This window comes from Microcaecilia unicolor, chromosome 14 (assembly GCF_901765095.1).
Source record: "Microcaecilia unicolor chromosome 14, aMicUni1.1, whole genome shotgun sequence".
Taxonomy (NCBI): Eukaryota; Metazoa; Chordata; class Amphibia; order Gymnophiona; family Siphonopidae; genus Microcaecilia; species Microcaecilia unicolor.
The window spans coordinates 31,007,740-31,028,613 of record NC_044044.1 but is presented as its reverse complement, the minus strand read 5'-3'; the positions used below and the strand labels follow the sequence as shown (position 1 = coordinate 31,028,613).

The window sequence follows — 20,874 nt, the reverse complement described above, 5'->3', positions numbered from 1 at the left end:
GTCTTGCTTCTTATCCCCTTACACCTGGGCTCAGCTCGAGACAGAAAGGAACTATTTTCCACTAAGCAACCAGGCAGCGAATTTGAGCCCAGAAACACCTCGGTATATAGAAAGTTATTTCTCACTGAACCATCAGTTGGCCAACACCCAACCTCCATTTTCTCTCCTTTATACTTGTTTTTCCCATTCCCCTTAAGAGCCCCTTCAATTGAAAAGTTTGAACTGGGAGCTGCCCCAATAAAGAGAAGGTTCTTTTCCTTCCTTCTGAACCACCCCAGGTTTTCAACCTCAGCTGGAGTCCCAGTTCCTGACTAGATGGGAGATTTCAGCTGCAGGCAGGTGGAGGATCATAATATCAGGACGGACAGAAGAGGAACTGCATTTCCCAGTTCCTGTCCTTGTTTGCTGTAGTGTTTTGGGGCTTGACTCTGTGTTGATACAGGCAGTACATAAACATAATAAATACACAGGGAAAAAATACAAGAAAGCACTTGCGTCCTCTAACCTAATGGATGTGAAAACTGAAATGCTGGAGGGCCATGAATGAAGGTGGTGCATGCAGATATTCTCTTGAATATTCATTAGGGCTATCCTGAAAACCTGACTGACTTGCAACCCTCCAGGGCTGCTGTTTCACATGCCTCCAAGTCAAACAGTTGCTTTCAGGACCAGTTTGCCCATTGGAAAATTGGTCTTCACTCCAAATTCTCAATGGGTCAGGTTTTTAGGATATCCCTAATTAATATGAATGAAGTAGCTCTGCATGCCTACCAGCTACCTCCCACCTCCATTATAGGCAAATCTCTCACACATATGTAGTAGGGTAGGGTTATCTTGAAACCTCAACTGGCTGGTGGTCCCCCAGGATAGATTTGAGAACCTGACAATCACCTAGATCAACAGCTGCAGTGAAAGTGAAGCAATGGGTCCTGACAGCCAGACCAACTCAAAGAAATCTCAGCAGTACTTACCTATAGGGGTGATGGCAGAACTACATTACCTAGTTATAGGAAGGAGACTTTTTGGCCCGTCCAGGTTTTAACCTTACGTGCCGAAGCACTGTTGTAGTCTCTGATTCTACCCACTGAAATAAAAAACTAGCCATACTGGGTCAGACCACTGGTCCATCTAGCCCAGTATCCTGTTTCCAACAGTGGCCAAGATTTTCATTCTCTTTAATCATCCTCCGATTAAATCATTCCACGCCCCCCCCCCCCTTCAGCTGGGAGGGGCTTCATACTCTTGAAGATAGCACTCTGCTCTTGTTTGTATTTTATTTGCCTTTTATTTATAGGGTAGGGGGGACAATAAGGTGGTCCCGATGTCTCCTATAAGCAAAATGCAGCTCCTCAATGTCCCTCTTAACCAAGCGCTAGCAACTCGTGCTGGGTCTCAGCTCTTCTCTACTACGGGGCACATCTAGGGTTTCCACCACAAGCTGGAGCACCCCAGTGACAGTTCATTCTGGCTCCTTGTGCTGGTGGAGGGTTTGGGGGACAGAGCAAAGACAGGATCAGATGAGAGGGTTAGGCGTGGACAGCAGCGGCATGTGGTCACAACGAGGGCGGCGGTGCAGCAGCAGTGAGGGACGGCAGTACAGCTCTCCATCTTTGAGAGTTTCTGGCAGGGGCTTGCGTTTGCTCTCAGGCAGCAGCAGGATGCTGAGAATGCAGAGGATCGCCATTGAGGTGAGCACCACGTGTTGCAGGAAGTAGCCATGCCGGTCCTGGAAGTCCATGAGTGGAGAACTTAGCTTGCCCAATGAGGCTAGAGCCATAATCAGCCCCACACCCTCACCCCTAGGAAACAGGGTTGGAAAGGGAGGGGGGGAGAGAGGAGAGACAGGTACAGTCGCTTATTATTTAACAGATTTCTATACTACATCATCTGCAAAAGTCTAAGCAAGTTACAATTGAAACATACAAAATATTAAAACAAACTAAAAATAAGACAACGGCATAATAAATATAAAATCTCAAAAGCATAAGAAATCAGAGGCCACATCATCTCAGCTACCTGGAAAAGTTGCTGCCTAAAGACAGGCATTGATTGCATAAATTCTAGAATAATAACATTCATATGATTGACATCACTAATTTGCGATTATGCGTGCACGTGGTAGGTGCTGTTCTATAATATATGCTCCAAAATTGCTTAGCGCAGAAGTGTGAGGTGCACAAACATGGACAGAGTATGGTTGGATCATGGGCATAGCTCGGAGCTAAATGCATAACATATAATACTCTGTTATGTACGCTTCAGGGCACAGTTAGGCCCCAGCAGATACACTTGGCGTTAACTGTGGGTACCTACTTTAAGTGCCCCAGCTGTATGCCAGGGGATGACTATTTCATAGTGATCTAAACAAGGTTTGTGGCACAGGAGTGAGCAAGAAGACCCTTGATTGTGAAGTTAAAACAATTGCAGAAGGTTTAGTTATGGTTTGTATTGGTGTCTGAACCAGGACATAAGAACTTAAGAATTGTCATACTGGGTCAGGTTCAAAGGTTATCTAGCCCAGTATCTTGTTTCAACAGTGGCCAAAAAACAGCAAGAATCTATGCTACCAACCTCCCAGGGATAAGTAGTGGCTGTCCCAGGGTCTACTTTAATACGGGTTTTGGACTTTTCTTCCAGGAACCTGTCGAAAACTTTGAACCCAGCTACATTAACTGCTGATACCACATCCTCTGGCAAGTGAAAACAATATTTTCTCCTAGTTGTTTTAAATGTATTACTATATAACTTCATTGAGCATCCCCTAGTCTTTGTACTTTTTGAAAGAGTAAACAATTGATTCGCATTTATTTGCTCTACTCCACTCAGGATTTTGTAGACCTCAATTATGTCCCTTCTCAGCCGTTTCATCTCCAAGCCCTTTCCTCATATGTGAGTCCTTCCATCTCATTAATCACTTCTGGTCACCCTTCTCTGTACCTTTTTTAAGTTCTACTATATCTTTTCTGAGATGCAAACTACCAGAATTGCACACCGTATTCAAGGTGTGGCCTCACCATGGAGTGATACAGAGGCACTATGATATTCTTTGATTTACTCTCTATTCCTTTCTAATAAGTCCTAATGTTGTGTTTGCTTTCTTAGCTGCCACCACACACTGGACAGACAACATATGTCTTAAATCTTAGCTCTTTCCAGGCTAGGGAGAAGTTCAAAAGATCCACAGAGAATAATTTTGGCTATGAGGTAAGCGGTTCTAGGTAAGGGTGAATATCAAATTCAGACCAGAGGTAAACCATGTATTTTTTATCGCCCAGATCCGTTTAGGGATCATCTGGGAAGTAGGATATTCTCAGCGTCAAACTGGATGAAACCTTTATTAAAATCTGAGTTACAATTATTACATTTAGAAGTGGTGTGGATTATTTTTTATCTTTCCTATCACCACCATTAACACACCAAAACTGAATCTTCCAATCTCGGACACCCTAAAAATTCTTGGAGTCACCATTGATCGACACCTAACACTTGAGAGCCACGCGAAAAACACAACCAAGAAGATGTTCCAATCAATGTGGAAATTAAAAAGAGTAAGACCTTTCTTCCCAAGGGCTGTCTTTCGTAACCTGGTACAATCAATGGTACTCAGTCATTTAGACTACTGCAACGCACTCTATGCTGGCTGTAAAGAGCAAATTATCAAGAAACTACAGACGGCCCAGAACACGTCAGCCAGACTCAGTAAAACAAAATATGAAAGTGCTAAACCCCTACAAGAAAAGCTACACTGGCTCCCTCTTAAAGAACGCATCACGTTCGAAATATGTACCCTAGTCCACAAAATCATTCATGGAGATGCCCCAGCCTATATGTCAGATCTGATAGACTTACCACCCAGGAATGCTAAAAAATCATCCCGCACTTTCCTCAATCTTCATTTCCCCAATTACAAAGGTCTAAAATACAAACTAACGCATGTGTCAACCTTTTCCTACTTGAGCACACAATTCTGGAATGCGCTAACTTCCGCAAACTACTGAAGACCCATCTCTTTAACAAGGCATACCAAAAAGACCAACAAATATGAACTCCTTCATACATACCCAGAATTGTCTTATAACATTTGCTTGTTATACTAATATCAAACTTTATCACTATCCTTCTGTAATCCTAAATGCTTATTTCTTATAACCTCCACTATTCATGATGTATTGGAAGCCACATTGAGCCTGCAAAGAGGTGGGAAAATGTGGGATTCAAATGCAATACATAAATAAATAAAATATTGTAGTTCTTTGTTGATGGTCTTTGTTTTATATTATTTTTTTAAATATTGTACACCATTGATCTTTTTGTTGTAAAAAGCCAAGCGGTATAGTACGTTTATTAAACTGTAACTGGTCATATTATTTCTGCATGAACATTTGCGAGCCCTCTAGGAACAGAGGAAGTACTTGTTTATAATGTGTACACCGCTCTGTACGTTATAGAAATGATTATTATTAGTAATAATAATAGTTATCACAAACCTTATACAGGAGAATTATACTTCTGGTTATACTTTTTGGGTGTGGTTTTCACAGTAGAAACATCTCACATCAAGGTTTTCCTGCATAGTCTAGCAAATGGCTAATTATTAACAACTCCCCCCCCCCCCCCCCCCCCCAAGTTCACCTGACCAAGCTAGGAATACCACATGCAAGTGTGTTTGTGGTGAAAGAAATCCCTCTGACTCTCACCTGATAACTGTGGGAGTCAACTCCGCTGTGAAGATGACGCTAAGAGAGGCGGCAGCATGGGAGGAAAACAAGCCCAGAACACAGAAGGTCAGAATTGCAGCCTCATTCAGATCTGGGAGGAGAAGAAACCAGAATCAGCTGTGAGTTAGTTTTATATGTGTCTGTGTGGGTGGGGTTACGGTGTTTCTGTGTAGGTTTTAGTGAGGGCTTCCAACTGCAGGATTTAACCAATAAACACTGATAAAATACTTGTACTGTATGATAAATAAAATTGGTTAGTGGTTCCCAAACTTGGTCCTAGAGTCACCCCAGTCACTCTGGTTTTCAGGATATCCACCATGAATATTCATGAGATATTTGCATGCAGTGGAGGCAAATCTCTCTCATATTCATTGTGGATATTCTGAAAACCTGACTGGGTGGAGTGCCTTCCAGGACTGGATTAAACAGTGGAAAACCAGCCTTTCCCCCCCCACCCCCTACTATTGTCCCATCCTATCCCACCCACCACCCTTTGCCATCCTTGAAATCTCTATGACTCCTCAACCACGCAAAGCTTTGCATTTGATTCAACCAAGAAAAAAGTATGTACACCTCAGAAACCCAGATAAACAATAATTTTATGAGCCCTCAGAGAACCCCTAATTTGCTGGAAACTAAACACTGTATTATGTACTAAAGGCACATGCGTCCAGCAGTCTGCCCATATTTAATGCTGTCTTATACAATACATATAGATGTGTTCAGGCCCTTACACTCAATCAGCCCCAGCAGGATGAGGGAGGAGATCCCAGTCAGAGTCATAGACAGGAGCAGTACACCTCTGCGTCCAAAACGATCCACCGTCATGCAAAGGAAGAGACACGCCAGCACCCCCGTGCCCGCGGACAACAGGTAGGAAAAGTACAGCCCAGACCTGGTGCCCTGGATGTTCTTCCGGAAGGTTCCATAGCAGTGATGGATGCCGTTAGAAATTAAGCTGGGGAGATCAAATGCAAGACACCCAGGATTACTTTAAGTCATGCTAGAATAGGATTGGCCTTCACTATGTGTGATGTCATTTCAAGGGTCAGCAAACAACTCCAGATTATGTTGATCTGCTGACTCCAAATTTTTCACACATGGCATGAAAGGACTTGTAGTTCCTACCTAGAAAAACTGAAACTAAATGGCATGTGCTTGAAAAACTACAACTCCCAGCATGCAATGGGTACACAAAAAAAACTACAAAATCCACAGAAGCAGCAGGGCAAAACAGAACTGGCCCAGCTGCTCTCAAAGGCTTGGAGCTAGCTGCTTGCGTCATCTGAAGTTTGACATCCGCATGCTGCACAGAAAGTGATGTTTCAGTTTTGGGTCAAGCCTCTCCATCTCCTTCTGTACCCAGCCTATCATAGTTACAGATCATGTCCTCCCTCCCCACACTAATTCTCACATTGTTGTGGATACTCACGTGGTGAATCCCAGGATCACCAGGTTCTTCCAGATGTTTCGGCAGCTGAAGAGTTTAGCTGTGGAGGGTTGGGTAGAGTAGGAAGAGTGAAAGGTGTTCTCCAGCTCTAAGAAGATGGGGGGGGGAAAAGAAAACAAATCCATTAATTCAGAGATATTATGGTGGGTACAGTGACATAACAAAGAAATCACAACCTTAACAATGAGTTCAACATAGGTTAAGGTTTTGGAGGGAGGCAGTGAAAGAGATGACATAAGAAAGTGGGTTGCTGAGTATCAGAATGGTCTTGTGTCAGCAGTGGGATTGGAAGTTGGCTGAGTATCAGAATAGTTGTGAGGATGATGGGTGAGTATCAGAATGGTCTTGTGTAAGCGTTGGGATTAGAAGTTGGCTGAGTATCTTGATGGTCTTGTAGCATTGGGATTAGACTTTGGCTGAGTATCAGAATGGTCTTGTGTCAGCTGGTGGGATAGGATGTTGGGTGAGTATCAGAATGATCTTGTGTCAGCTGTGGGATTGGAAGCTGAGTCTCTGGATGTCAGAGTGAATCGGTGTTTGTAAGCATAAATGGGGTACATTGCATACACAAACATCTATACTCGTTGACACTGCTCCCCATGCCTGAGGGCATCCCGTCCCTGCCGCCTGTACCTGCAAAGACCTCTTCAACGTCACCTCTGTCTGGTGTATTGTCAAACCTGCGGTGGCCCTTTCTCTCCACCAGGACTTTCAGCACTTCTTTAGCCTCAGCAACTCGCAGGGAAGCCAGAAGCCACCGGGGGGACTCTAAGAACAGGTTTGGGTAGCTGCAGAGGGATGCAGAGAACCCAGAAAGAAGTGACACCGGGAGAAAATTAAAATTAGTTCTGTGCATTTTTAAGCAGAAATGTGACATTACTCAGTTATGATGGACTCAGGACCTCAAGCTGACCCAGTCTGAAGCCAGCAAGGTGACAGAAGGATGCCAGACATTGGCTGGCAGCTACCCATCACCAGCAGAGCTTTTCAGAGAATCCCTGGAACTAATTTCATGTTCAATTAAAAAAACTGTTATGCAAACGAGTTTTCCAAATGTCCCTTTTCTGTGTGAGGCCTAAGCTGCCCCCTCTTCCTCCCCTGCTCATTGGTGAGGGACGGCTCACACTGAGAAAAAAACAAAACACTTATTTGGTATAAGGACAATTCTCAGCTGTGCCAAAAAGAAGTGACATCACCAGTGCCTCACAGATGTTGCACTATTCCTGGTCATGGTGATGATACTGAGGTGCTCCTGATAAGACGTTGTTCGTAGGCCGTCCTTGACAGGATGTTACAACTGAAATATGATTTTTAAAGGTAGAGCAGTAGAAGGATTCTCCTAACCTGTAAAGCAGGAAGAGAGCAAGGGGGGCTGTGATCACCCCCTGCATCACCCGCCAGTCTTTACACCCCACAGTGATACCCAGCAGCAGGAACTGACCCCCCAGTACAAAGAAATACCCCAGCATGGTCACAGTGAGACGCTGGGAGGGGTCACAGAGCTCCAGTCCTAGGGAGAGAAAGTGGGAAGAGACAAAGGCAACACTTCAGCACTGCTGCTATTTCAACACTCCAAGACAGAACAACCGCACCTCATTCGGAGGCCGTAATGATGTCATCACGCAGCACTTGAAGGCCGTAATGATCTTCTCTGACCAGAAACACGTGGGAAGGAGACTTACGGAGGATGTAGAGGGAGAGGAAGAGACCTGCCAGTAGACACCCCAAAAGGAATCGTAACAAAATGAAGACGGCTGAAGAATTTGCGACAGCTCCCAGAATCCCACAGACAATCGCTGACACCAGGGACACTAGGAAGGTCCTCCGCCTGCCCATCCTGAGAGAGAGAGAGAAAGAATTACAATTCAGCAGCCCTACAGGTAACCAGGATAGATCAAAAATAGACATTTTCTAGGGGGAAAATTCTAGGCTCAATGCACATTCCAGTTTTGTTGAAATAACCAGGAAGGCACAGTCTGGTCAATGCAGAGCCTTGCTCGCTTATTTTCGAAAGGGAAGGCTGCCCATCTTCCATCACAAATTGGGAGATGGGCATCCTTCTCCCAAGGTCGCCCAAATTGGCATAATCGAAAGCTGATTTTTTGCGTCCTCAACTGCTTCCTGTCGCGGGGACGGCCATCTCTAAGGGCGTCTATCTCTAAGGACATTCCAGCGAAGGGGCGGGGAAACCCGTATTATTGAAACAAGATGGGCGTCCATCTTTCGTTTCGATAATACGGTCGGGGATGCCGCTGGGGGGGTGCCGCGCACCAGTCAGCGTCGTTCGTTTCCATGCTCCCTCTGCCCTGGAACAGGTTACTTCCTGTTCCGGGGCAGAGGGAGCATGGAAAGAACGACGCTGACCGGCACGCGGCACCCCCCCAGCGGCGTGCACCCGGGGGGGGGAGGGGTTTTTTCACTGGGGTGGGGGGTGTCCTTTCGCCGGGGGGGGGTCGCGCTGCACGGGGGGGGGCGGGGTGCATCGGCGATCCGCCCCGGGTGTCAGCGCCCCTAGGAACGCCACTGGCGGTTGTTAGCATGGAAGTAGTTAACACATCTGTGGAGGTGTAATGAAATTTCCATGCTAATAGCTCACCTCGCAAACACGAGTCTGTGCCACCCCCCTTCTTGTCATTAATATAAAATCTCACATTAGGTGTTTAATGTGGGGTATCACACACATTAACAACATGCACTAGGTGTTAATGATTTTTAAATCCACCTAACACACTCTAAATGCTCTTCAGATCCTTAAACTGACAATAAGAAACTGCATGAGAGAACCCTTATCACCTTCAAGTCAATAAACAACCCCCTCCCCTCCCCATCATTAAAACTTTCAACCAATTCTTTTTTATGGGAGTGAGGTCTGAAGTCAGTCATGGACTCAACACTATGAAAACCCTACGTCCCCTGAGCTTCAGATACTCTGTGCTCACAGACACTCCCCCAGTAAGGGTGCAGAGCAGAACAGGGATGTTTCCTCTTATTACTCAGCATAGAAGTAAGAATATTCTAATTCTGGTGTCACCTCAGTAATAAAACCCTGCAAATTACGTAGCAAAACCTGCCGTACCATCACATTAACTTCCAAGACTCACGCAGCAACAACCCTACCTAGGAAAAAGTAACACTGCAAAATATTAAACCAGGCCGAGAGATTCCTACACAGTCAGTGGCCCCTAATTCTAGAACCAGGCAAATTTACGCTCACAAGTTATAGAATAAGATTGAGCATATTTGTAGATGTAATCATGAATTGATAATGAGTGTTGACTTTATCTGCCGTCTCTTACAATGCTACAGTGTTACACTATTACTGACATTAATTATGCGCTGTGAGAACTGCCTGAAGGGGCGTGTCAAGATGGTGGCGTGAAGGTGTTTGGTGAGCGTTGGTTGTGGCTTATGCTGGATATTTTACCTCTATCTTCTAGACACGATGCCCCATACAAAGAGAAAAGGAACGCTGAGGTTCATTCCCCCGCCTGCCTCGGCTTCCTCACCTGTCCAGCAAAGCCTTGATCGCTACCTCGCTGGAGCCTCACTGGAACTGGGAACAGGCGCTGGGTCAGGAAACATCTCTGTCTCCGCCCCCAGATTCTAATATTCCTCCATGCCCAGCGTCTCGGATGGTGCTCGGAGACAACTCTCAACCCACCTTAAGTGTGGAGGGACGGCTGCCGGGCATGGGCCTTGCACCGCGGCAGGAACGGCTGGAAGAGGAGCCCCGAGATTCAGTCAGGATTCCGGGACTAACAACGGAGATAAGTCTGGAGGAAATCTGGATAAAACTAAATGCTATGGATAACACTCTTCAAAAATCCTCAGGTGAGATTTCACAGTTTACTAATAAGTTTGAAGAAATGGCTAAAACAGTAGAAGTTGTGAAAGAAGATCTAACATCTCATGTTAATTTGATGCAAAAAGATATTAAACAACTACAAGAATATAATTCCACCACGGTAAAGGAAAAATTAGCTGTTCATTCATAGACAAATTGAACAGATAGGCGATTAAATCTTGACATATTGAATTTTCCAAAACTACCAGGAATAATGTCTTTGGACCTATTTAAAAGATTTTTGAATGATAATTTAAAAATTCCCTTGACTTCTATTCCGCCTATAAATAAGATTTATTACCTTCCAAAAAGACCTGGGAAAAATGATGGGGAACAAAGATCTGGAACTGACAATTTAGATTTAAATAATATATCAGCAATACTGGAACAATCGATTGATAACACAACAAAAAGAGCCACTTTATTGGTTTCATTTATATTTGAACAAGATCTGAATAATATTTTGAGACTCTATTTCAAGCATTCTAAAGATCTGTTTGGTGGTGACAAAATTTGGATCTACCCTGATGCTACCAAAGTGACTCAAGAGAGGAAAAGATTTTCCTGAGCATGAAACAGCAAGTGCTCGATCTTGGAGCCACGTTTTTTTCTAGCTTATCCGTGCAAATGCATGATAAGATTTGGAGAGTCAAAGTATATATTTTATGTACCAGAACAATTAAAAGTTTTTCTAGATATGACTTACTTTAAAATGTATATTTCTTAATTTACTCCTTTATTTTATATCACGCCCCCTTAAATTGGTCTAAGGAAGTTTGTGTTGTATTTCCTATTTAATCGAAATTCCGAAAAAATAATATTTCAACTGTGTTTCTGTAAACAAGTATTTTTGACTTGTAATGTTTAAATTAAAATAATAATAATAATAATAATAAAAAAAGAACTGCCTGTAGTCAGTATTATAAAAGTTGTGTGCTCGTATTCCAGAGCACGTGACTTCAAGGGTTTGTGGACCTTAGAAGGACATGGATGGGTCAGTCAGTTACTCACACACACAGGTAAAACAGGTGCAAGTACTCATGCCAGCCATTGAGCTAGAGTAACTGCTCGCTCCTAAAGTTAGGCGCAAAAAACTGGATTTACGCTAGCGTCACAGCATTCATGCGTAGCACTTATCATCCCAGCACCTAACTTAGGCGATCTGTAGAGAATAACCCCCTATATGCTGGTTGAATCCCACACTTCGGTCACACATGCAGAACAGAGATAGACCCTTGCTAATTCAGGCAAGCCCAGGAAGAGAGAGACAGAACCACCTCCAGTACCTGAATGTACATCGCTTTGATAGCTTTCAGGCCTGGAGGTGGTATATAAGAAATGACAACGCCAGAGAGAGAAAACAGAAAATGTACTTCCTCCTATTACTACTACTACTACTACTTATCATTTCTACAGCGCTACTAGACGTACGCATACTGAGCAAACTCCAAAGACAGAAGAGATGTGCATTTCCAAAAGAGCAAAGAGAGAAAATCAAAAAGAATGAGCGGGAAAAACTGTGCCTAATCCTGGGGAAAGAAGAGAATCAGCAGCTGGAGCAGCAAAATCTGGGGGATCCTTAACCCATGTTAGAAGCAGAAATGCATTTCCTCCTGCACTGTGCAAAATGCAGAGAGAAGAGATGCACATTTCCCAAAGAGCAGAGAGAGAAAATCAAAGACTTTAATAACAAAGAATAAGCAGGAAAAACTGTCTCTAATCCTGGGGAATATATATAGTGATAGTCACATCCAGGATAGTTGGGTTAAGGCAGTTTCAGTTTGAAATACAAGTCCCAGAAGGCACTGCAGGCAAGGAGCCAGGGGGTGAGATGAAGAGCCCGGACTGGACTCCTAGCTGCAATGGGGGAAGACATGGGTGTAAGCTGGCAGGACGTGTAGATGGGCTGCCACTAGGGGGAAAGAGAGATAGGAAACCCTGTGTGCAGGAGCTCCTCATTAGTCTAATGCTTAACTCAGCTGGTATGGCTGTGAGGGAAGCTAGTGGAAGGAGAAAAGATAGGCGTAGTGCCCAAAGGTGCACGGAGCCGCAGATAACATGGCGCCATGCCCCGATGGGCATGCGCGCCGGGGCCAGCAGGGTGCTAGCGGGGCGGGCACGTTCCCGCCGTCCAAGGGCACCCCGCTGATAGGGGAGGAGAGTTAAGCCTGGATGACCTCTTCAGGAGTCCGGGCACCAGTCTGCACCCAGCCCCCCCCTCCCCGGTTTTTTATGCGAATTGTACTTGTATATTATTGTCGCAGCTTTGGCGGGGTACCCAAGCCTGATGGTATTAAGCTAAGCAGCTGGGGTAGCTGCGCTTACGGTTGAGCTCCCTTGCCGTGCGGCGGGGAGCTCGGTTTACGATGGGCCAGTCTTGCTATGACGGCGGACTGGGTTTGGATAATGAGCCAGAGGCTGGATCGGCTTGGATATACCCAGGGTTATGATGTTGTGTATATAAATAAAGCTGCGGCCGAGTTGTGCCATGTTAAATAAATACCATGTGTCGTGTCATTATTGTATGATTATTGTTATATCAAACAACTTATAGGCCCGAGGGGTCTCGGCTGCCTATGTTATGAATGGTTGTGAGAGCAGAAGCCAGGGATTGATTAGGCAGGTGGGAAGGAGTCTCAGGAGTTCAGTTCAGGAGGAGAGAGGCAGTTGCAGGCTGAAAATCCTTAGGCAAGAGAGGTCCCTAAAGTACTGAAGCAGGCTGAAATCCCTTGGGTGTGAGAAGTCCCTAAAGTATTGAAACCTCCTGAAAGTAAAGGCTGCTTTGTGATTTAACTGGGATGATGAACTGTTTGTCTTGGGAATTGAACTACTGTTTATTGTGCACTGGATAAAGAGCCCAGACTGAAGCTGACTGTGAGCCTGTATTGAATCCTGGTAGGTGCTGGCAGCCTACTGCTTAAAGAGGAGTATTTGCCACACACTTTCAGGTGGCTTACATGTGTTTAAGATTGAAGGTGAATGCTGCTGTTGGAACCGTGTATCAAGTCTACTAGAAACCTGCATGGACTAAAAGCCTTAAGATTGAAGTTTCTGGTGGACATTTGGTTCTTGGTTGTACTGGGAGCAATCCCCCTGGTGGCAGTGGTGGGATCAGCAGTGAACTTCCACATGGGAGAGGAGAAGTCTAGGTAAAGCAGAGGGAGTGCCAGATCGGACCAGATGAGGTACTGGGAGCCTGTGGCTGGAGGTTGCTTTATCCTTGGCTGCACCCAGAGGTACTTGGTTACAATATATATATATATATTTTTGTTACATTTGTACACTGCGCTTTCCCACTCATGGCAGGCTCAATGCAGCTTACATGGGGCAATGGAGGGTTAAGTGACTTGCCCAGAGTCACAAGGAGCTGCCTGTGCCTGAAGTGGGAATCGAACTCAGTTCCCCAGGACCAAAGTCCACCACCCTAACCACTAGGCCATTCACATCCCATATATACAGTGTCAGTCCCAGAAAGTTTATGACTCTTGAGAAGGTGTGCAAGATAGAGAGGTAAACAGGACGGGAGACAAGAAAGAAGAAGATAGAGTGCCAGGAAGAAGCAAATCTCTTTGTGTCAAGAATTAAGATGGCAGCCGGGCATGTCTTACCTGTCTGAAGCATAGCCCAGCAGGAGGTATCCAATAAGAAAGCCAAAGATGAAACAGACTTCCTCCACAGGGACTTCCCAGTACTGGCTGCAGACCAGGTCCCACTGCAAAGACAAGCCCAGGCCATTAATGCTGCTTTTCCTTCAGAGGAAGGCGTAGTAGAGCAGGAAGCAAGAGCAAGGGTGGTAGAGAAAGGGAAGAGGTGGGGGAGAAGGTTTAGGGAATGGTGCAAGATGTAAGGTTTGCTGGGGGAGGGAAGAGGCTGTATGGAATGGTGGTGGAGTTCTGCTTTTAGAGGACCTGAAGGGAATGGTGGAGGAGTGTTGGATATGGGGGGAGTTGTAGGGAATGGTGGGGAAGCTTTGGGTGTGGGATTTGCTGTAGGGAAGGATGGGGGGGAGCTTTGGCTATGGGGAGGAGGATTTGTAGGGAATGGTGTGGAACCTTTGGCTGTGGGGGGAGTTGTAGGGGATGGGGGGGGTGCCAGTTCTTGGAAAGCTTTGTAGGGGATGATGGAAGAGCAGTGGCTTTGTTTGTGGGGGTAGGGAAGGCAATGGGCAGTATGGACTCTCTCCTTGTACCTCTGTGACCATGTTCTCCCTCAGTCCCTGATGCTCGCTGTACTCCCAGCCTCCCCTGCAGGGCTCAGTCTCTTTTCGGGACTCATTCTCATGGTAATGGTAGCGCCGGCACTGACTGTGAACCATTCTGCCTTCAGCATTTCTCTCCAGCGGGATGCTGACATTCAGCAGTCTCTCCCCTGAGACATTTTGTAGGGCCAAGGGCAGGCCCCTGGGGTCCACATGACAGTGATGGGCCGGAGTCAGTGTGATGAAGACATCTGAGAATAGTCCAAAGGCCACAAAGATATTGGGAAGCCAGCTGAGGGCCAGCTGTAGGCGCTGGCCTGGCCCCATGCCCCCGATCCTGGTGACCAGGTTCTCGAAGGAGACAGTGTCCCTGCTCAGCTCCAGCATGCTGGGACTGGACAAGTCTCTCTGCAGGGAACCCAGCCCTGCTTCCCTCTCGCCCCCCTCCATTGCTGTGGTCCAGGTGATTCCAGGAGGTGTGAAGACGCCGGAGCCTCTGAAAGAAAACTGAGAATGTGGAACACGTAAAAAGCATAAGAGACCCATCGGATGCCCAGTTCCTTCCCAAAAGAGAGAGAATTCAAGCTTTGACAGGACACCCCACCTATTATTCCGTCAGGAGCTCTCTACAGAGACACCCTGCACCACAAACAGTTCTTGCACTGTCTTCCTTTATATATCCCACCTATCAACACTCAGTGCTTCTTCTACCTGTCTCTTGCCTTTTTTTCCTCGGTCTCTGTCTCATTCTTATCTGTGTTGCTGTCCAATTGTCCCTTTCTCACTGTGCCTCTCTCTAGATCTCTCTTTGTCTGTCTCTTCTCTCTGTTCCTCTTTCTGGCTCTCTATGTTTGTATGTCTCTTTTCTCAGTGCCTCTCTTTAGCTCTGTCTTTGTCTCTTCTCTCTGTGCCTCTCTTTCTGGCTCCGTGTGTCTCTTTTCTCAGTGCCTCTCTCTAGCTCTATGTCTGTCTCTCAGCTCTATGTCTTTGTCTCTTCTCTGTGTGTGTGTGTGTGTGTGTCTCTCTCTCTCTCTCTGGCTCTATATGTTTGTATGTCTCTTTTCTCAGTTCCTCTATGTCTTTGTCTGTCTCTTTTCTCAGTTCCTCCCTCTAGCTCTCTGTCTTTGTCTTTTTTCTTTCTCTTTGTATCTTCCCTTGTCACTCTCTATCTTTTTCACTCCATTTCTCTGTCTCTGCAGTCTTTCTCTACTTCTTTCTTTCTGGTGTGTGTTTCTCAGATGTCTCTTTTTGTGTGTCTGATTTTCTCATGTACTTCTGTGACTGCAGCTTCTTCCTTTAGACACTCAGATGAATGTGGAAAGATCTGGGTTAGATATAAATAAACATTACAACCATAGCGGAGATTCTGATAAAGGGGAAAGATAGATATTATCTGCTCTCTCCCTCTGTGTAGAGAGAATATATACGCAAACACACATGTACATGCAGAGAGAGAGAGAGAGTGTCAAGCTCTGAGCAGCTTTGTCCCTCAAAAATAACCTAATGGGAAACACAAGAGCCTCTGCCAGCCTGGTACTGAACATCTACCCAGAAAGAGGGGGCCACGGCCTCTTCTCTCCACTCACCTGCCCTCCTCAGCCCTGGGGCAGCACAGGAGGCCCTGGTGAGGAGACAGCAGCTGGAGCCCTGGGCCCTTCCATCAGGGGAGAGGAGCTGGAGAGTGGGAGGAAGCAGGGTACCAAGTTTCAGAGCTGGTGGAAGATCTCTGCTGGGCCCCCCATCAGAAAGAGAGCTAGCCAGCCATGGCCTGAGAGGTGCTCAGAGAAGCCGGGAAGCTGCTGCTGGTGCACAAGCTTTATTGTCTGACTGGTAGAGAAAGGAACTGAAGGAAGGAAGGAGGAGGAAAAAGCAGGGAGGAGACGGAGGAGGAGACACTGTGGCATCAACAGAGGGACGCAAGCCATGCAATTCCCTGTACAGAGAATAGTCAGATTCTGCAACCTGAAATGCTGCAATATTCACACTCAGCACCTATGGAAGAAACCTGCCATACCATAGCAGCAGGACTCACACAAAAACAACCCTACAGAGGGAAAAGCAGCACTGCAAACATTACACGGGGCCCCTTGAACACCAGTACACCATCTCCTGTGAAAAAGAACAAGCCAGACCATGACAGACCCCTTCCACGGAAACTATATGCTAGCAGAATTCCTCACCTCAGACCCTCACCCATTACAGAATAAGGGAGAAAGAGCAGTCTAAGCAGTAGGGGGAAGCAAATTTGCCAAATTTTGAGCACTACTATTTGGCATATCTGTTAAGACTTGGTGGGCAGCGGTTTTGGGGGGGGGGGGGGCAGGGTTGTGAGAATAAAGCCTGTTTGGTTGCATTTAGAGGAAGCTGCCTTTTCACAGGGGAAGAAAGATTCCAGTAATATCAACAAGTATGTTGACTTTTCAACAGTTTGAACAGATGCATGTTGATCGTCATTTTAATGGGGTATTGCCTCTCGTTTGCTACAATAATAGTCTAGTAACTAAAAAAAAAACAGTGCATTTGCCCAGCTAGCAATGTAGACAGATTTGGCTTGTGTGGCAGTTGTTACGGAATGAGAAATTTAAGACTTTTCAAATCTTAAGGAAGGAGTTTGGGTAACTACCCACTCCAAATTGGAGATTAGAACTCTGGTAGGCCAATGGTGGTTGCCAGCTGTTTGAAAAATTCCTGGTATTTGGGGTGGGGGTGAGGGGGGTAGCGTCTGCTATTTTAAGTGCTGCCAGACTCAAACCAGAAGGTTGGGAATTTGAGTTGCAGGGTGTGTTGACGGATCAGCAGTGGCATGGCGACATGGTCCACGATCAACAATGTCAACTCAACGTCCTTGATTTCTTTTCATATATCATCGGTCTCTGTGGATTCCTGTTAAAATGTAGGCAGTGCGATGATGATCATTGTTGGTCATGAAAGGGGACGACATTCACTTCGTTTCATCCTCTTTATGAGTGCCCTAATTTGCAGACTTTTTGGGAGGTAGTCTGGCAACATATTGTTGGAATTATGATATGGAAGTCTTTGCTTCTGCCAGACAGAATGCCTAAGGCTACATGACAAATCTCTTAAGCACTATTAAATGATGTAGATAGTAGTTGTTGGATAATTATAATAATAATAAAACTTTATTTCTAACCTGCTGTATCTGAGACATTCAAAGGGGGAAACAAAAAATACTCACTGAACAACAATACAATAAATAACTCAGCACTAATACAGAGTCATCCACTACCAAAAATAAAACATTATTAACCTAATCTAATGACCCATATGCTTGAAGAAACATGTGGGTTTTTAATGTATACTGTTTAGGGGGAGGGATAGCTGGTGTATTACTTTTGCATGTTCTGTGTGTACTTGGTAATAATAATAATAACATAGTAGATGACAACAGAAAAAGACCTGCACGGTCAATCCAGTCTGCCCAACAACATAAACTCATATGCGCTACTTTTTGTGTATACCGTACCTTGATTTGTAGCTGCCATTTTCAGGGCACAGACCGTAGAAGTCTGCCCAGCACTAGCCCCACCTCCTAACCACTAGCCCCGGCTCTGCCACTCAATCTCTGCTAAGCTTCTGAGGATCCATTCCTTCTGAACAGGATTCCTTTAAGTTTATCCCACGCATTTTTGAATTGCGTTACTGCGGGAGGGCATTCCAAGTATCCACCACTCTCTCTCTGAAAAAAATACTTCCTGACATTTTTCTTGAGTCTGCCTCCCTTCAATCTCATTTCATGTCCTCCAGTTCTACCGCCTTCCCATCTCCAGAAAAGGTTTGTTTGCAGATTAATACCTTTCAAATATTTGAACGTCTGTATCATATCACCCTTTTCTCCTTTCCTCCAGGGTATACATGTTCAGGTCCACAAGTCTCTCCTCATAAGTCTTGTAACGCAAATCCCATACCATTCTCGTAGCTTTTCTTTGCACTGCTTCAATTCTTTTTACATCCTTCGCAAGCTACGGCCTCCAAAACTGAACACAATACTCTAGGTGGGACCTCACCAACGACTTATACAGGGGCATTAAAACCTCTTTTCTTCTGCTGGTCACACCTCTCTCTATATACAGCCTAGTAACCTTCTAGCTATGGCCACCGCCTTGTCACACTGTTTCGTCGCCTTCAGATACTATCACCCCAAGATCCCTCTCCCCGTCCGTACATATCAGACTCTCACCGCCTAACACATTCGTCTCCCGTGGATTTCTATCTCCTAAGTGCATCACTTTGCATTTATTCGCATTGAATTTTAATTGCCAAACCTTAGACCATTCTTCTAGCTTCCGCAGATCCTTTTTCATGTTTTCCACTCCCTCCCTGGTGTCCACCCTAAGTCCACTTTGAGGACTTTAACTTGAGAAATCCTGACCCGTCAAACATGCAGGACACGGACAGATCACCACCCAATACAGAATAATGTAATGCAGATTTTTAAAAAGGGTTCCAAGGGTGATTCAGGAAATTACAGAACACAGAGACAAATATGGTTTAATGGGACAGAGTCAGCATGGGTTCAGCCAAGGGAAGTCTTGCCTCACCAATTTGCTTCATTTCTTTGAATACTTAAACATTTGGATAAAGGTGAGCCGGTTGATGTAGCATATCTAGATTTTCAGAAAGCTTTTGCCAAAGTTCCTCATTAGAGACTCCTGAGAAAATGAAAAAGTCATGGGCTAGGTGGCAATGTCCTTCTGTGGATTAAGAATTGGTTATTGGACAGAAAACAGAGGGTAGGGTTAAACGGCCATTTTTCTCAGTGGACAAGGGTGAATAGTGGAGTGCCACAGGGATCTGTACTGGGACCGGTGCTATTTAACGTATTTATAAATGATCTGGAAAATGGAACAACGAAGTGATTAAATTTGCAGATGACACAAAACTATTCAAAGTAGTTAAAACACATGCAGATGGTGAACAATAGCAGGAAAACCTTAGGAAACTGGAAGACCGGGCATCCAAATGGCAGATGAAATTTCGTGTGGACAAATGCAAAGTGATGCACACTGGGAAGAATAATCCAAATCTTAGTTACCTGATGTTAGGGTCCACCTTGGGAGTTAACACCCTAGAAACAGATCTAGATGTCGTCATAGTGGGCAATACGCTGAAATCTTTTGTCCAGTGTGTGACGGTAACCGAAAAAGCAAACAGGATGCTAGGAATTATTATGAAAGGGATGGTAAATGAGACTGAAAATACTATAATGCCTTTGTATCGCTCCATGGTGCGACCACACCTTGAATATTGCATTCAGTTCTGGTCGTGTCTCAAAAAAGATTTAGTGGAATTAGAAAACGTTCAAAGAAGAGTGACCAATATGATAAAGGGGGTGGAACTCCTCTCGTATGAGGAAAGGCTAAAGAGATTAGGGCTCTTCAGCTTGGAAAAGAGACGGATGAGGGGAGATATGATTGAGGTCTATAAACTTCTGGGTGGTGTAGAACGAGTAGAAGTAAATTGATTTTTTACTCGTTCCAAAATTACAAAGACTAGGGGACACTCGAGGAAGTTACATGGAAATACTTTTAAAACAAAGAGGAGGAAATTTGTATTTCACTCTTTGCCAGGGGATGTGGTAACAGCGGTTAACGCATCTGGGTTAAAAAAAATATTTGGACAAATTCCTGGGGGAAAAGTCCATAGTCTTCTATTGAAAGGCAACTGCTTACCCCAGAGTTGGTAGCAGGGAATGCTGCTGCTAATTGGGTTTCTGCCAGGTACTTGTGACCTGGCTTGGCCACTGCTTGGAAAACAGGACACTGGGCTAGATGGACCACTGGTCTGACCCAGTATGGCTATTCTTATGGTGGAGAACGACAGTTAGAATTGTCCCTAATTCTGCTCTGCCACTGCTGTTGGGAGAGTTTCTGAGCATTGAGAATGGTTGAATGGTGTTATCAAATAATGTTGATGCTATCGCAATGAATGGCTTTATTGCTCAAAAGGCTCAGAAACAATTTAAAACTCAGTTAAGGGGAGGTGTGAATTAGTGATAAAGCTTGTCTTTTTGGGAAAAATGATAATGTGCCTTTTTTTCCTAAATTCCCCACTAAGATCACTGATGTGCTCTACATCTCTAGCAGGTTTAGGTTTCCTGGCACACTTTCTGGGGTAGAAGAGACAGCTAGTGCATGGTCTGCGTTTAATCTGGTAGCCCTGGAGCAGGGGATCTCTCTGCTTCTGTAGCAGGAATGACACATCTCTCTGTGCCCAGCTCCTGCCTGAAACTGTCTGTCAGAAGGGCAGCCCCTCCTCCATTCCAGCCTTCCCATTTCCGAGTTCTCATCCCTCCTCCATTCCATTCTTCCTTTTCCGGAGCTTCTCATCCCTCCTCTATTCCTGACTTCCTGTTCCGGATCTTTTCTTATCCCTGCTATATGCTTTCTTTCTTATTACCTTTCCTCATCCCCTGTCCCTCCTCTTTCCTCATCCTTCCCATTCCATTTTCCCTTTCATAGCTTTTTTTCATCCCTGCTCCATTTCAGCCTTCCTGTTCCATATCTTCCCTCATCCCTCCATTCTCGCTCCAGTCCTTTTTCCCTGTTCCATGTCTTTTCTCATCCCTACTCCATTCCTTCCTGTTCCTGTTCTTTTCTCATCCCTCCCTCCTGTCTTTCTCCATCTCTCTGTCCACTTTCCTTCC

The 20,874-nt window shown here is 45.2% G+C and overlaps 1 protein-coding gene across 3 annotated transcripts; it reads right to left on the bottom strand.

The window, feature by feature from the left end:
- Positions 1–1,276: 1,276 nt before the first annotated feature.
- SLC22A17 (solute carrier family 22 member 17) lies at positions 1,277–16,048 on the bottom strand. 3 transcript variants are annotated; one of them, XM_030187853.1, is made up of 10 exons: positions 15,797–16,048; positions 14,202–14,717; positions 13,621–13,724; positions 7,851–8,005; positions 7,513–7,678; positions 6,802–6,956; positions 6,151–6,256; positions 5,453–5,676; positions 4,698–4,809; positions 1,277–1,799 (listed from the first exon to the last, which is right to left on the bottom strand). In XM_030187853.1, the coding sequence occupies exons 2-10, from the start codon at positions 14,658–14,660 to the stop codon at positions 1,514–1,516; spliced, it is 1,767 nt and encodes a 588-aa protein (XP_030043713.1). In that variant the 5' UTR covers positions 14,661–14,717; positions 15,797–16,048; the 3' UTR covers positions 1,277–1,513. The 3 variants fall into 3 exon arrangements, with proteins under 3 accessions (XP_030043713.1, XP_030043714.1, XP_030043715.1); XM_030187854.1 differs by having other exon boundaries at positions 14,202–14,706; XM_030187855.1 differs by lacking the exons at positions 7,513–7,678; positions 7,851–8,005.
- Positions 16,049–20,874: the final 4,826 nt, after the last annotated feature.

Excerpts from the sequence above, each read along its gene's own strand:
- SLC22A17 (XM_030187853.1), bottom strand. The coding sequence starts at position 14,660 with ATGGAGGGGGGCGAGAGGGAAGCAGGGCTGGGTTCCCTGCAGAGAGAC. Across the intron at positions 8,006-13,620 it reads CTGGGCTATGCTTCAGACAG|GATGGGCAGGCGGAGGACCT; the intron begins GTAAGACATGCC and ends TCTCTCTCTCAG. Across the intron at positions 4,810-5,452 it reads CCTGCTGGGGCTGATTGAGT|ATCTGAATGAGGCTGCAATT; the intron begins GTAAGGGCCTGA and ends TTCTCCTCCCAG.